We start from the raw sequence: 12,971 nt of genomic DNA on the forward strand, positions 1-12,971 counted from the left end.
CATTATGGGCATGCTAACCTCTCTGACACCTTTATTAGAGACAAGTCGAGCAGACACACTCCTGGCTGAGTTATTACTTATGGTAGCCGGGCCCTAATGGGCTGCACATAAAGAAGATTTATGGCTGTGTTTGTAACACTTCTGAAATTGGTGCTCATAAGTTCGGATAAAGGAGCGTAACCACCAGGAATATTTAGAGCACACGTGTGCCGACTTATGAGATTTAGAGCTGAGACACAAATGTGGAGGCCCCCCTCCTGAGAATTTCCACTGATTTTGTCTTCATTTGTGTACTTCTAACATATAAAGGAATATAGGAAACTGTTCTCTTCTCTTCTCAGTCTTCAATAAGGCAGCAAACTAAGATAAATTATCAAATGAGAGAAGCTGTGTGAATTCAGGGACACTCACACCCAGATGAATTACATTACATTTAGTTTATTGGTTTGGGGCGTTTGTAGAATAATCCTGTTTTATGAACCCATTTGAAGAAAGACCTCCTCATGGGGCTGTTTTTAACACGGTCCTGTTTTTAATGAATGCGTTAAAACAACTATAATAAAAAACGTATTTTAATCTTAATGCAGCTAAAAACTAACCTAACATTGTTCATTCATTTCTAGGGTCATTAATTCGCTAATTGAGATTAAGAATTGGTGATAACTTGTGCGATGGCAGGAGCAGCAGGACGAGCAAGACTGTTGTTTGTGGAATCCTGTTTTAAATGATCAATTCATTAATATACACATGAAAACCACAACAGCTTGACTAAGGTTGTCAATACTTCCGTTCTTTACTATACTGCGTGTTTTAAAACGATGCAATCTCCATTATTTTATTGATCTATTGAAGCTTCAAGTAAACGTCAGATCTTCAGTCACATTCTGAACCAATAGCTGCTGCGAGTCGGGGCTGTGGTGGACTAGTAGTTAGTGCATGTGCCCCATGTACAGAGGCTGTAGGCTGTAGCAGGCGGCCCAAATTTGAATCCGACCTGCTCCTTTCCTGCATGACGTTCCTCAAAGTCCATCCTCTCCGTCTTTTTGCCTGTATCACTTTTCAGAAAACGTTTGCTCAAACAGGCTGTTTGGAGATGTTCCCTTCATGACATCACAAAGGGCAGTAACCCCTCCCCCAGGTGGGTGAGTCTGCCTTCTCAGTGTAAACAGTATGGCATGGTGCCAGAAAGCTCAAGCCACTCAAGCCCTCCTAGAGGGGCGTTGTTGAACAGCCCTCAGTTGCATTTAAAGGTACAGACACAGAAACAGCCTGTTCTGAGCAGGGCTGAAATAGAGGGGTTTATAGGCATGATCAAATACAGGATCAGAGTGGATTTAGAACAAGAAACTTCACACACATGTTTTGGGGAGCTCTGAGACTTATTTAAACTGGGTGAAAAGGAGGATAATATGTGACCTTTAAAGAGATATAAAGCAATTGAATGTCCAAGAAATTACATCACAACAAGCTGAAATACTGAAGTTTGCACATGGTGCACTCATCACCAGCATCTCTCAGCAATGCTTCAATGTACTTACAGTATACCCATTTAAAATATCCTTCAGTGTTAGAATTTAAAATGCAGAACTTGGAGGATAAAGGCCTCACAAGAAAAGAGGTATTGTGAGAGCATTGTGTAATGCAGAGTGTGGAGTCTGAACGAGCGGCCGCTCAGGGCTCGGACAGAGATTAATAACACATACAGCAGGACAGATGATCTATCTGCAGTCTGCAGTCCAAACACGGCTCGCATGACGTCAGGTTAACTCAAACAAACCTCAGCGATTACAGTGACGCGTTCACTGACTCTGACAAATAATCAGCTGTCAGAGTGTCGCTGGCAGCCCGAGTGAGGAAACCGCCAGAGACTAAACAGACAGAAATAAAAGGAGGATAATGTGTTTATTGAAAAAGATATCAGCAGAGATCAGCTGGGAGTTTTATTGTTTTAGCTTTAACGCAAAGATTTATTCACTTTGAGGCAAATCCAACCGTCAAAGCAGCTGAAACTCATATTTTATGAAGAAACTGCAGCTCTACGGAGCTTTTTAAAGACTTTAAGCTCAGTGTTTAAGAGTTAAAGAAAATGACGGCTGTTAGCCAGATGCTCAGACATTCAAACGTTCTCAGTTGACTACTCTCTTTCTGATCCAGGTCATGTCACTTTTACTTTTGAGAACTTGGTCTTTTTTTTTTTTTAAATATGAAACTAATTGAGTCTTTGTTTTTACAAGTTTCATTCACTCTGCAGTGGTTTATGTTAAATAAAATGTCCCACTGGCTCTCTCTGGGCTCCATCATTGTAACCACAGGAATAACTTCTGATTCCAGAACAAAACTGACCTATCGGTTCGACACTCAACTTTCTTTTCGACATATGTCAGCATTGATCGGCAGATTTGGCAAACGACTACTTTTTTTTTGCTGCATTGTGTTCCAACTCCAGCGGCCCCTCCAGTGTAACGGCAACTTTGTCATTGTTCTGTGTCCATTCTCTCTTTTACTCTCCCTCATCTCTGCCAGTGTTTTTTTCTCCTGGAGATTTTTGCTTTGCTTTTTTTTCTTGGGATCTTAAGTTTTAATAACGATTTTAGTTTATGAGAGAGATCCAGAACTACAATCTGTGTCCGAGTGTCCAATCCAAGTGTAGTGAACTTTCTTGAACAATTCATTTTCACTACAACACAGGCCTTTTTAAATATCTGTTTTTCCATGGCAAACTTCCCAGAACTCCAGACTCTCCTATTTCTGAGAGTGTGGCATGATGGGATTTGTTGTTTTTGTCCTTTCAGTCAGGAACAGACATAACCTACCCTGACATCTCAGTTGGTACCTCACAGAAAGGAACAGACAGGCCTCACGGGTAGTCTGACAGTGAGAAGTGTGTGTGTGTGTGTGTGTGTGTCTGGTGAATGAGTGAAGGCCCTCAGTGAACCTGCAGCAGGAGGATGTTACAGAAGCAGACAGTTGGAGGTTAACTCCACCTGTTGTCTGTTTGATTTTCTCTGAAACAAAAGTGTCTGCTTCATTTTCTAGCATGGTTAAATGAAAGTGCTGAATAACATGACTTTGTATGTGTGTGTGTGTGTGTGTGTGTGTGTGTGTGTCTTTCAGTGTCAGTGGGGTTTGAATACGAGTCGTGTCTGGACCTCATCCTGTGGGAGAAGAGGACGGCCATCTTGCAGGGCTACGAGATGGACGCGTCCAACATGGGAGGGTGGACGCTGGACAAACATCACATCCTGGACCTGCAGAACGGTATGAAAACAAAATAATATACTGCGGCTATATTTATACTTTTGCTCTTGTTTGTGTTTGTAACATATTTGTGGCCCAAGTAGTATTGACCAATCCCGCATCAGCAGACTTTGGTGTCTGCTGGATAGACAGTCTGATAGACAGTCTGCAAGGAAAGCCAAAACAGGCCGTAATGACATCCCGCCCCCCATCGGAAGTAATCTGGCAGTTATACATTTTTGACAAACCAGGATCCTGCCATGATATATCATATCATGGTCATTTAGTGTATGTTTAGTGTATTTAGTGTAAGAGTTCATTTTTTTCTTAAGTTTAGTGGTAATGAGTTATTTGATGCAGAAAAAAAAGCTGATGTGACATCATGATTGACAGCTCTGTTGACAAATGAGGCTCCTGCAGCGCTGTGCGCACCGCTGTGTGCTGTCAGAGTAGAAGAGGACGTGAGAGGAAATGCAACAAACACTAACACAAAACGCATTGAACTTTAGATAACTTTGAGTGTCTGCTTCAAACTCTGCTGTGGACTTAACCAACCTGAGGGACCTTTGACCTTTTACCAGGAAGTTACATGTGTGTTTTGGTTAGAGGAAGGGCTTTCACCAGTAAGCTCCCTTATGCGCACGTCTTGGCTCGAAATTACATCACCCACAATGCCCGTCGGGGTTAGGGTTAGGGTATTTTGGCCTCACTTTTGTGCAACAGAAGGAGTCAGAGAGACGTAGTCCATATTTATAAACAGCCAATAGTTCCAAGATTGTGTGTCAGCTTACTTCTACTCGAAATCTGAACAATAATGTCGAGGAAAGATTCAAGAAATGACACGAGGGGAACCTAAAGCTTCACTTCTTAAAGCAAAGGGACGTCGACCACTCTGCATAATTGAACCTGTGGCTTGTGGAAACAGGCTGTTTGTTTGGTGCTGACTTGTGACCAAACTGAGATGAAACACACACACACACACACACACACACACACACACACACACACGTGCGCACACACACACACTCACAGTCCCTCTCTCTCGCTCCTCCCATCGTTGATTTATAATAAAATGTCCAAGAACAAGAGGACGGAGCTAATTGACATTTAAAAGTCTGTTCATCTCAGCAGCTGTCAGAGTGATTGTTGTCATGCAGGATTTGGTCAACAGAGCGGACACAAAGAGTGTGTGTGTGTGTGTGTGTGTGTGTGTGTGTGTGTGTGTGTGTGTGTGTGTGTGTGTGTGTGTGTGTGTGTGTGTGTGTGTGTGTGTGTGTGTGTGCATGTGTGTGTGTGTTGGTTCCTTGTTGGTCTCTTGGATTGGTTCCAGCTGCCTGTTGGTATTTTTGCAGGCCTTTCATCTCTCGCACAAACATATTTGCTTCTCATCTCTCTCTCTCTCTCTCACACACACACACACACACACACACACACACACACACACTCCTCTTTTGTTTCCTCTTCTACTCCTCTTGTCCCCTTTCCTCCCCTCCTCTTCTCCTGTTGTCAGTTCCTCTTTTCCCCTTCTCTTGTCTCTGCATCTTATCTCCTCCTCTTCGCTCCTTAAGTAATGTACTACCATCTTTTCTTCCTCTATCAAGTCTTCCTTTATGTTCATTTTTATTTAGAGGCCTTTCTTTTACTTTTTTCAACAACAATAAAATATGATTTTACTTCCTTAGGCTTTATAACAAAAAAAAACAGGTGAAGACATCAACAAAAGATGATTACCAACTATGAGACTATTTTCATTTGCTTTCACAAACATCTTTGTAATTGCTTAATTTTTTGTCTCTTATGTCACTTATTTAATCATTGAACGATAGTGACTAGTCCTTACAACCAGGAAATATTTCATCGTAACCTGACCTAGTTTTCACTTTTATGAGTTTCACAGGTTTTTGGTTGTGTGCTGAAGTGCAGAAAAGATTAAAAATGTCTGCCATTTGTACTGCAATAGAGAAATTAAATATGGGTTATATAGAGAAAAAATTATACAGCCTTAAAAAGTGTTTGATGTTTAGCTTCAGCACATGTTAACGAGGGCAGGGAATCTTTGGGTGTCTCACGATTCCATTCGATTTTGTTTCTTGGGGTCACAATTCGAATCAGAATCTGTTTTCGATTCAAAATTATTTTGGATTCATGATTCAAAGTCTATTTTTGAATTAGTACTTCAGGATCTACACTAGTCATCTGTCAGACTGGCTGAATTTCTTGCTGCTTCATTTTACATTCTGCTGATTTAAAGAGCTGCCTTTAGCACTTAGCAGGGAGTGACTGATTAGCCACATTTTTGGGGGGATTTTTGGAATTATGAATCTATTTTAAATCTCAGAAGAAAATAATCTCAGTTTCTACATAAATTTATTTTTTTCACTTTAATGCAACTGTGTTTTATTGAGTCCTCCATCATAGTCTGTTTACTCTTCAATTAGGTTCCTTATCTAACAATGCAAAGTGATAAATATCTATTTAAATAAGTCAGTAATTAAAACATTTTGAGTGATCATTCTTACTGTGGTGCAATATTGGCTCTTTATTTATAATACATTTAACAAAGTCAAACAGAAATCAGACATAAATCCAGACATGATTCTGGAGGGAAACTAGAGCTTCAGTTTATTAAGTTTTGGGGCCTCTGAAAAAGCTGCTGCACAGCCAATGTGGATTTAAAACTGAGATTCCAGACTTATCCTTATTAAAAAATAAAATTAATCCATTGAAAGAAATTGCACTCCTTATTTTTAGTCCATTAATCACCTGCGCCCTTATTCATCTGCTTCTGTTTATCCAAAGACTAAAGGATAACTTTACTCTAAAAACCCTCCAAACAATATCTTTTCTAATCTCAGACCACATGCTCATTTTATGTAAAAGATGCATTTTGCAGCTTTATCAACACTTTGACTTTATATCCCCCCCACTCCGCCCCCCTCCATCTTCCCCTCCATCTCCCCCTCCCCTCACCACTGTCCTCTATCTGTCACCCCATCCATCACATTGCTATTCATCCTTTTCTCCCTGCAGTCCTCTTGGGCTTTCAGCACCTTGTCACCCGATTCAGAGCATGTGTGTGCATGTCAGTATGTGTGTGTTTGTGTTTGTGTGTGTGTGTGTGTGTGTGTGTGTGTGTGTGTGTGTGTGTGTGTGTGTGTGTGCGCGTGTGTGTGTGTGTGTTTGTGTTTGCGTGTGTGTTTGTGTTTGCGTGTGTGTGTGCGTTTGCGTGTGTGTGTGTGTGTTTGCGTGTGTGTGTGTGTGTGTGTGTGGGGGGGGGTTTGTGTGTTACAAATGCAGGTGTGATTTGTGATTTTCTGTTTTTGTGTGTTCTGGTTTCTGTGGGTGTGATTTTGTGCCTTCGAGGGACTGATATGCGAGTGACAATGTGTGTTTGTCCTTTTGAGATTAACACACACTGTATGGACATAGATAGCTTGTGTGCGTGTGTGTGTGTGTGTGTGTGTGTGTGTGTGTGTGTGTGTGTGTCTGTGTGTGTGTGTGTGTGTGTGTGTCAAACAGTCACACTTTGTTGTCTCGTAGCTCCTCTAATGACGAGGACGATGTGTTAGATTTAAATATAACGCCTGCACACAAAATACCAGGTTGTTAGTTTTCCTTGCTTCATGTTGTGTTTTCATGGTTTGACAGGAAACAGCAGCTTCCTCCTGTTTACTGAATTTCAATGATTGTCACATGTATGTGCAGATAAAGGTGGCGGTGACGGAGCTGCTGCAGGTCCAGTTTGTAAATCAGTTGCATGGTCCTGTGGGGATGTAAGACAGCCGATGGGAATAAAACACGTCACTGACACACATACAGGAATATACCATCACACCAATCATCCTCCTCCAGACAACACAATTACACTTACACTTAGCAACTAAACTCCAAAGACATCCTCCAATCATGTCCTCTTGTTTAACATGTTCGCTTCAAAATTCCCTGAAACTGGAGCGTCCAAAAGCCTAGCGGTTATGGCGCGTACCCCATGTTCAGAGGCCATAGTCCTCGTCACAGTGGCCGTGGGTTCGAATCCGACCTCGGCCTTTTGCAGCATATCATCCCTCACTCTCTCCTCCCAACGTTTCCTGTCTCTCTTCAGCTGTCCTATCTAATAATGGCCTGAGAAATAATTCTCAATAAATTCCTGAACATTTTCATTGAGTATCAAAATATTCTGTGATTCAAACCATGAGGCCAGAATGTTTTAAATTTGTTTCAATTTCGATTTAATATTCAAATGTTGTCTAGTTCATTGTCAGATTTTATTTTGAATGTATATTATTTTTTTAATTATTGTCCAGGACAAAAATGGAAAGAAAAATGAGATAAAACCAAAGTGCAAAGAGAGGAAAGAGAGACAGGAAGGAATTAGAGACACTCACTGCACTCTCACACACACACACACACACACACACACACACACACACACACAGTGTGAGTGCACCCTCACACACACACCTGGTGTTTCTGATCTGAGCAGTGAGTACAGAGCGCTGCTGAGCGGCTCAGATAAGACTGGATGAAAGTCAGAGAGAGAATGTGTGACAGGTGTGTGTGCGGGTGTGTGCATGTGTGTGAGTGTGTCTGTGTGTGTGCTTGCGTGTGTGTGTGTGTAAGGTGTGTTAGTGTTTGCTGACCATGTCCCTCCTTGTGAATACAATGTGAGGATGTTTTCCAGGGTGATTTCTATTCGAGTGTGCTCGTGAGAGTTTTTGAAGCCCATGTTTGTCTGTGTAGTCGAGTGTGTGTGTGTGTGTGTGTGTGTGTGTGTGTGTGTGTGTGTAGGGGGGGTATTTGTGTGTATTTGTATGACTGTTAAGCATACGGCTGTGTGAGTCCTTCACTCCAGAGAACAAGAGGAAGTGTTTCCTTTTCTTCCAGGACGTCAGATCAAATCAAAGTGACTGAACTGAAAACTGCTTCAGTGTGTTTTCTTTCCGATCGTGTGTGTCTGAAGTTTTTGTTTTTCTCTATAAACACAATATAGAAGATGCTTCAGAAGTTTATAAAATTAGAAATATCTACACTGAATACAATAACTCAAATAATGAATAAGTTAATAAGAAAATGCATCCTAAAACATGAGTGAAAGCGGGAGCTCAGTACAAATCAACCACACAGGAGCAGAAATCAGTTCAACTCCTTTGACTTTGTGTTGTGTGACTGAAGACTCCTCCTTGTCTCTCTGTTGTGCAGCAAACCAGGAAATGATCCAAAAGATGCTTTGTGTTGGGATAAACGACCAAGAAGAACCAAAAATTTACTAATCATCTGATCCTGTAAAAAACAACAAAAAAGGTGTCTCCTAAATGTAGATTCTGAAGCTTTGCTACGTTTAGTCTGAACTCAGCTGCTGAAGATATCAAATAAATGTAGAAATTTAAAGTTTTCAACTCCTGCTCGTTCATCATTTCTTCCAGAAAAGCAAAGAAAGGAGAAGAGACACAGAGACAAACAGACAAAGCTGAGTTTTTATGTGATCATTGTGGCTCTCTGGTAGACAGGGGGCGCTGAAGTCATCTTTTGACATGTACCAATATCATATTTTTAGCTCCCCACAAACATCGTAGCTCTTCTTCTTCTAGCTGTTGATTGCATTTATAGCGCTGATTAGGTTAGCGGGGTTTACAGAACTGCTCGCTTGTTCTCATTCATATTATTATTCAAGAAAATGAAAGAACACTTGTTTCAAAGTCAGCTGTAAGTTATCTTCAGGTGACTGCCTCAATAGTTCCCAAGCTAAAATAACCAACAGGTATGTTCCTTTTTTGTCCATAAAGGTCAGATTAATCAGAGCAAGTCCTCTTCTCTGACCTTCACAGTGTCACAGAGTGAGACGATGACATTTAAAAATGCTCTGAGGAGGGGAATCTATGAAGCAGATAAGAGACAGAGCTTGACATCAAATATAAAACGTTAAAGAGACGTATAAAAAGATTTTATGCTTTGTATTGTCCTTACTCGGTTTAACGTCTAAAATTTATATTTTCTTTTTCTTGATACAAAATGTTAAAAGGTCCAATATGTAAGATAATTTACTGACCTCAATCATAAAGTGACCTTACGATATCATCAGACATTAAAGAAACATTCTCTGTCAACAACGCAGCAGCCAACATGTCCTGCCTCTGTTTCAATTTCCAGTGCAGAATGGTTTGTTTTTAATTTAATCAGATGTAAACGGCACCCCCAGAAGGCCTTTTTGCCCCTCACCCCTCCAACAGGTGTTGCTCAATGAAAGTGGGCAAGTGAACAAGGTTCAGATATAACTGATTCTACTCGAACTAAGAAGCCTCAGCATTTTTCTGAAAAGCTCCACAAGCAGAATTGTGGTGATAGGATCAATATTGGAGAATCTTTTTAAAAATGGAGAGAGGTTAGAACGCAGAAAGGTTGGCTAAACACTGAAGCTTCATTGTCTGCGACATGGCAACTCTATTTAGAAGGGGGCGGTGGGGGGACAGCTCTCTACAATGTTTTGAATTTGGGCTGCAGTACCCATTTTAAACACTAGGTGTCAGAGGTCCATATCTCCAGTGATCTCAGTCGTTAAGTGAAAGGTGGTGGTCATAAAACTCAGTCCATGATCCAAATTTGAAACTATAGCATAATCACCACGGGTAACGATCCTTTCACAAGTTCACATATACGGAAACCTTGTTACAACTTTTACTTCAGGGTGTCAGATGTTGGTCTTTAAAAAATCTTTTGAATGTTTTTCAAAAGTCCTTTAGTGTTTGGAAGGCTTTAGTTGTGATATTTATTCTCATGGTTGTTTGATTTCAAAAAGCAATAGTAAGAAAAACAGAAGGATTGGTACACTACCTTGAGGTTCTTTTTAACATTCCCTCACATTCAGTTTGCCCGAAAAAAACACACATTTCCAAATTGTGAAAGGCAGCAAAGGTGGAGGAAAAGCTTTTCACTTTTCATTCAAGGAAGAAAATGCTTGAATTCAAATCTTTCAGATTTCAATTCAAACATTCGTCCTTCCACATGAGGCACCGTCTTTTTGAACGTTCCTATGATTTACTGAAGGTCGTTTTTCACACTGATTTATGACCTGCAGTCATTATTCCCTTCCTTTCATAGATCTTGCCTGTTGTGTGCATGTGTGTGAGTTATAATTTGACTGTTTTTAACCATGTTTTATCTGTGTGATTGAATGTTAAGCGTCGATGACGGGACAAATCATCCGTTACACAGCCCTCCTGACGGGCTTACATGCAGTGCTGGATTTATGTTTGTGTGGGTTGAAGTGGCACATTAGTGTGTGTACGTGTGTGTGTGTGTGTGTGTGTGTGTGTGTGTGTGTGTGTGTGTGTGTGTGTGTGTGTGTGTGTGTGTGTGTGTGTGTGTGTGTGCGTACGTGTGTTACTGTTTGTGTTACAGTCCTAACTGTTTTTTCTTACCATGTTTGACCGACCTGCCTCTCTAGTTTGCTCGTCTCCTTGTTGATCCTGCAGCAGAAGCATTCAGTGAGAGAGAGAGAGAGAGAGAGAGTCTGACTTACTTATAACACTGTTTTTCTCCTGTGCATTTGCAAGAAACACACATTTAACAATCTTTTACCATGTATTCATTGTTAAATTCAATCACTCTGAAAAATAAATGTGACTATATTGGTACATTACCTTACTGTGTCGCTTTTCTTGAAGTTTTTGGAAATCCTTCTAGAGCTTCTCATACGCTGTTGGCCGAACAGCTTTTTCTATTGTTGTTTCTAATAAGATAGTTTGACTAACAAGTTGCGACTCGCTCTCCCTGAACGTTGTAGTAGCCCTCGCTTCTGCTAGAAATAATCAGGATCATGAGAAAGTTGTCCGTCCGTCTGTGTTAGCCCCGCCCCTCAGTGTGTGAGTTTGCAAACCGGGAAGCGCTCAGCTGAGAGAAATCTAATGTGTTTGACAAATATTAGTAAAATAGTTAAAGGTAAGAAAAGGAATTGCACATTAACTGTACAGAGATGTTATCATCATTTCCGTATCACATTGTGTCCTGAAAGCATATTATTAAATCACTTTAATTCAACAGAGATTGTCAGACAAGTTTTAGTATTACTGACATCTATGCGTGATTTTGACAGACAAATTAGACTTTCAGTAGAGAGAAATATCATGGATTTTCAATATCCCACAGCCCAGCACTAACGTTTCAGTACGGTTCATCTCGAACACATACATGCCGTCATTTTTTAATTAATATTTATCTATTTTAAGCTAGTCAGCGTCTCATCATTGTAATGGAAAATTAGTTTCCAGTTAAAGAAATGAACACTGGCCAGAATATGAATAGTAAGAATGAACCACCTTCATGGCCCTCGGTACCTCTGTGGTTAAGGCTTTGTTTCTGGACACAGCCGCTGGCATGGTCCCTCGTGGTCAACACGTTGGTGACGAGGCAGAAAAAGCAGTGATGGGAGTTGAGTTTAATGTAGCAGCAGCAGCTTGGTGCTTTAAATGGTTCACAAATGCTGCCTCTCCCGTGTTTCAAATGTCCAACCAAGTTTTACTTCATATACTCCACATTTTGCACGACGCAGGTCCGGGTGTTTTTCTCACCTTCTTCTTGTCCAAGAAGCCAGCCGTTAATAAAACTACATTTTCCATAACTTGACGAGTTGTATTTTTTCGACAAAACTTCTCCAGGCCTGGAAATTGCTATTTCTTAAATCCCATGACTCTGTCAGGCTTTTCACAAATGTGCGAACCCTGTATCCATCTGCCTGACATCTCCACTGCTTTTTCTCTGAGATGAGTTCAGAGTGTCAGGGCCTGCAGCATGTGTGAAAAGAATGTGCAAATCTAGGGTTTAAGAGTTTAAAAATCAAGGTCAAACACACGTTTATACACACACACACACACACACACACAAAAAAATATATATATATATACAGAAAGGCGTGTGAGAAAGCCTCAATGCCCTCTCTTTTAACACAGCAGGAGAATTTGATGTTCCCCTCTATTTCTGCTCCGCCTGTCTCTCCCTCTCTCATCACCCTGCAACACCACACACACACACACACACACACACACACACACACACACACACACACACACACACACACACACACACACATACACACACACACACTTTTTTAGAGTCATGCAGTAGTTGGTTGCCTGTACAGAGCGCAGCACAGCGTGAGTGAAGCCCCGCTGGTCGGGCCGCTGTTGATCAATCAACACCTTCTAATGGAGGGGGAGATGAAAGAAGGAGAGGAGGATGATGGGAAAAAGAGGAAGGAGAGGGATACAGAGACAGACGGGCGTACGGAAAGGGAACCGGCTGATATGGGACTTAAAGACCGTCAGCAATGAGTCCTGCTGGGTTTGATGAACTTTAAATTGACTGTGTGGGAAGTTTGGGAAAGTTACAGGATGGTCGTTGTGTCAGAAAATCATCGGAAAGCAGCACAGAAAACATATAAAATACAAAGTCTGCCACCGTAATCAGAGATAAATCACAGGAGAACATGTCAGAGGAACTGCAGGCTCTCTGTAGGATCTATTAATTCTTAATTACTGATGTCGGAAAATGTTGCACACTTTAAGGTCTGTTAGCATCGCCCACCTCCCTGAAGTTTTTCTCAGACAGGCTTTCTTTTTGCCTGAGGGATGCAACAAATGATTTCCAGTTTAAAACTTTGTTATGTCTCTCCTCCTCTTTCATCATGAGAATTGGGGCGCCCCATGAACAGATCTTACATTGGGGCACTCAGCCTCAGCCAA

General features: G+C 41.1%; 1 protein-coding gene across 5 annotated transcripts in view; it reads left to right on the plus strand.

Moving 5' to 3' along the window:
- Nucleotides 1-12,971, plus strand: part of tenm3 (teneurin transmembrane protein 3) — a 318,509-nt gene that overhangs the window by 259,584 nt on the left and 45,954 nt on the right. For all 5 annotated transcript variants that reach the window (XM_061052965.1, XM_061052966.1, XM_061052967.1 and 2 more), the window contains one exon: nucleotides 3,115-3,258. In XM_061052965.1, the coding sequence (XP_060908948.1) occupies nucleotides 3,115-3,258 (144 nt within the window). The remainder of the gene's footprint in view (nucleotides 1-3,114; nucleotides 3,259-12,971) is intronic.

The sequence above is a fragment of the Labrus mixtus genome, chromosome 2 (assembly GCF_963584025.1).
Source record: "Labrus mixtus chromosome 2, fLabMix1.1, whole genome shotgun sequence".
NCBI lineage: Eukaryota > Metazoa > Chordata > Actinopteri > Labriformes > Labridae > Labrus > Labrus mixtus.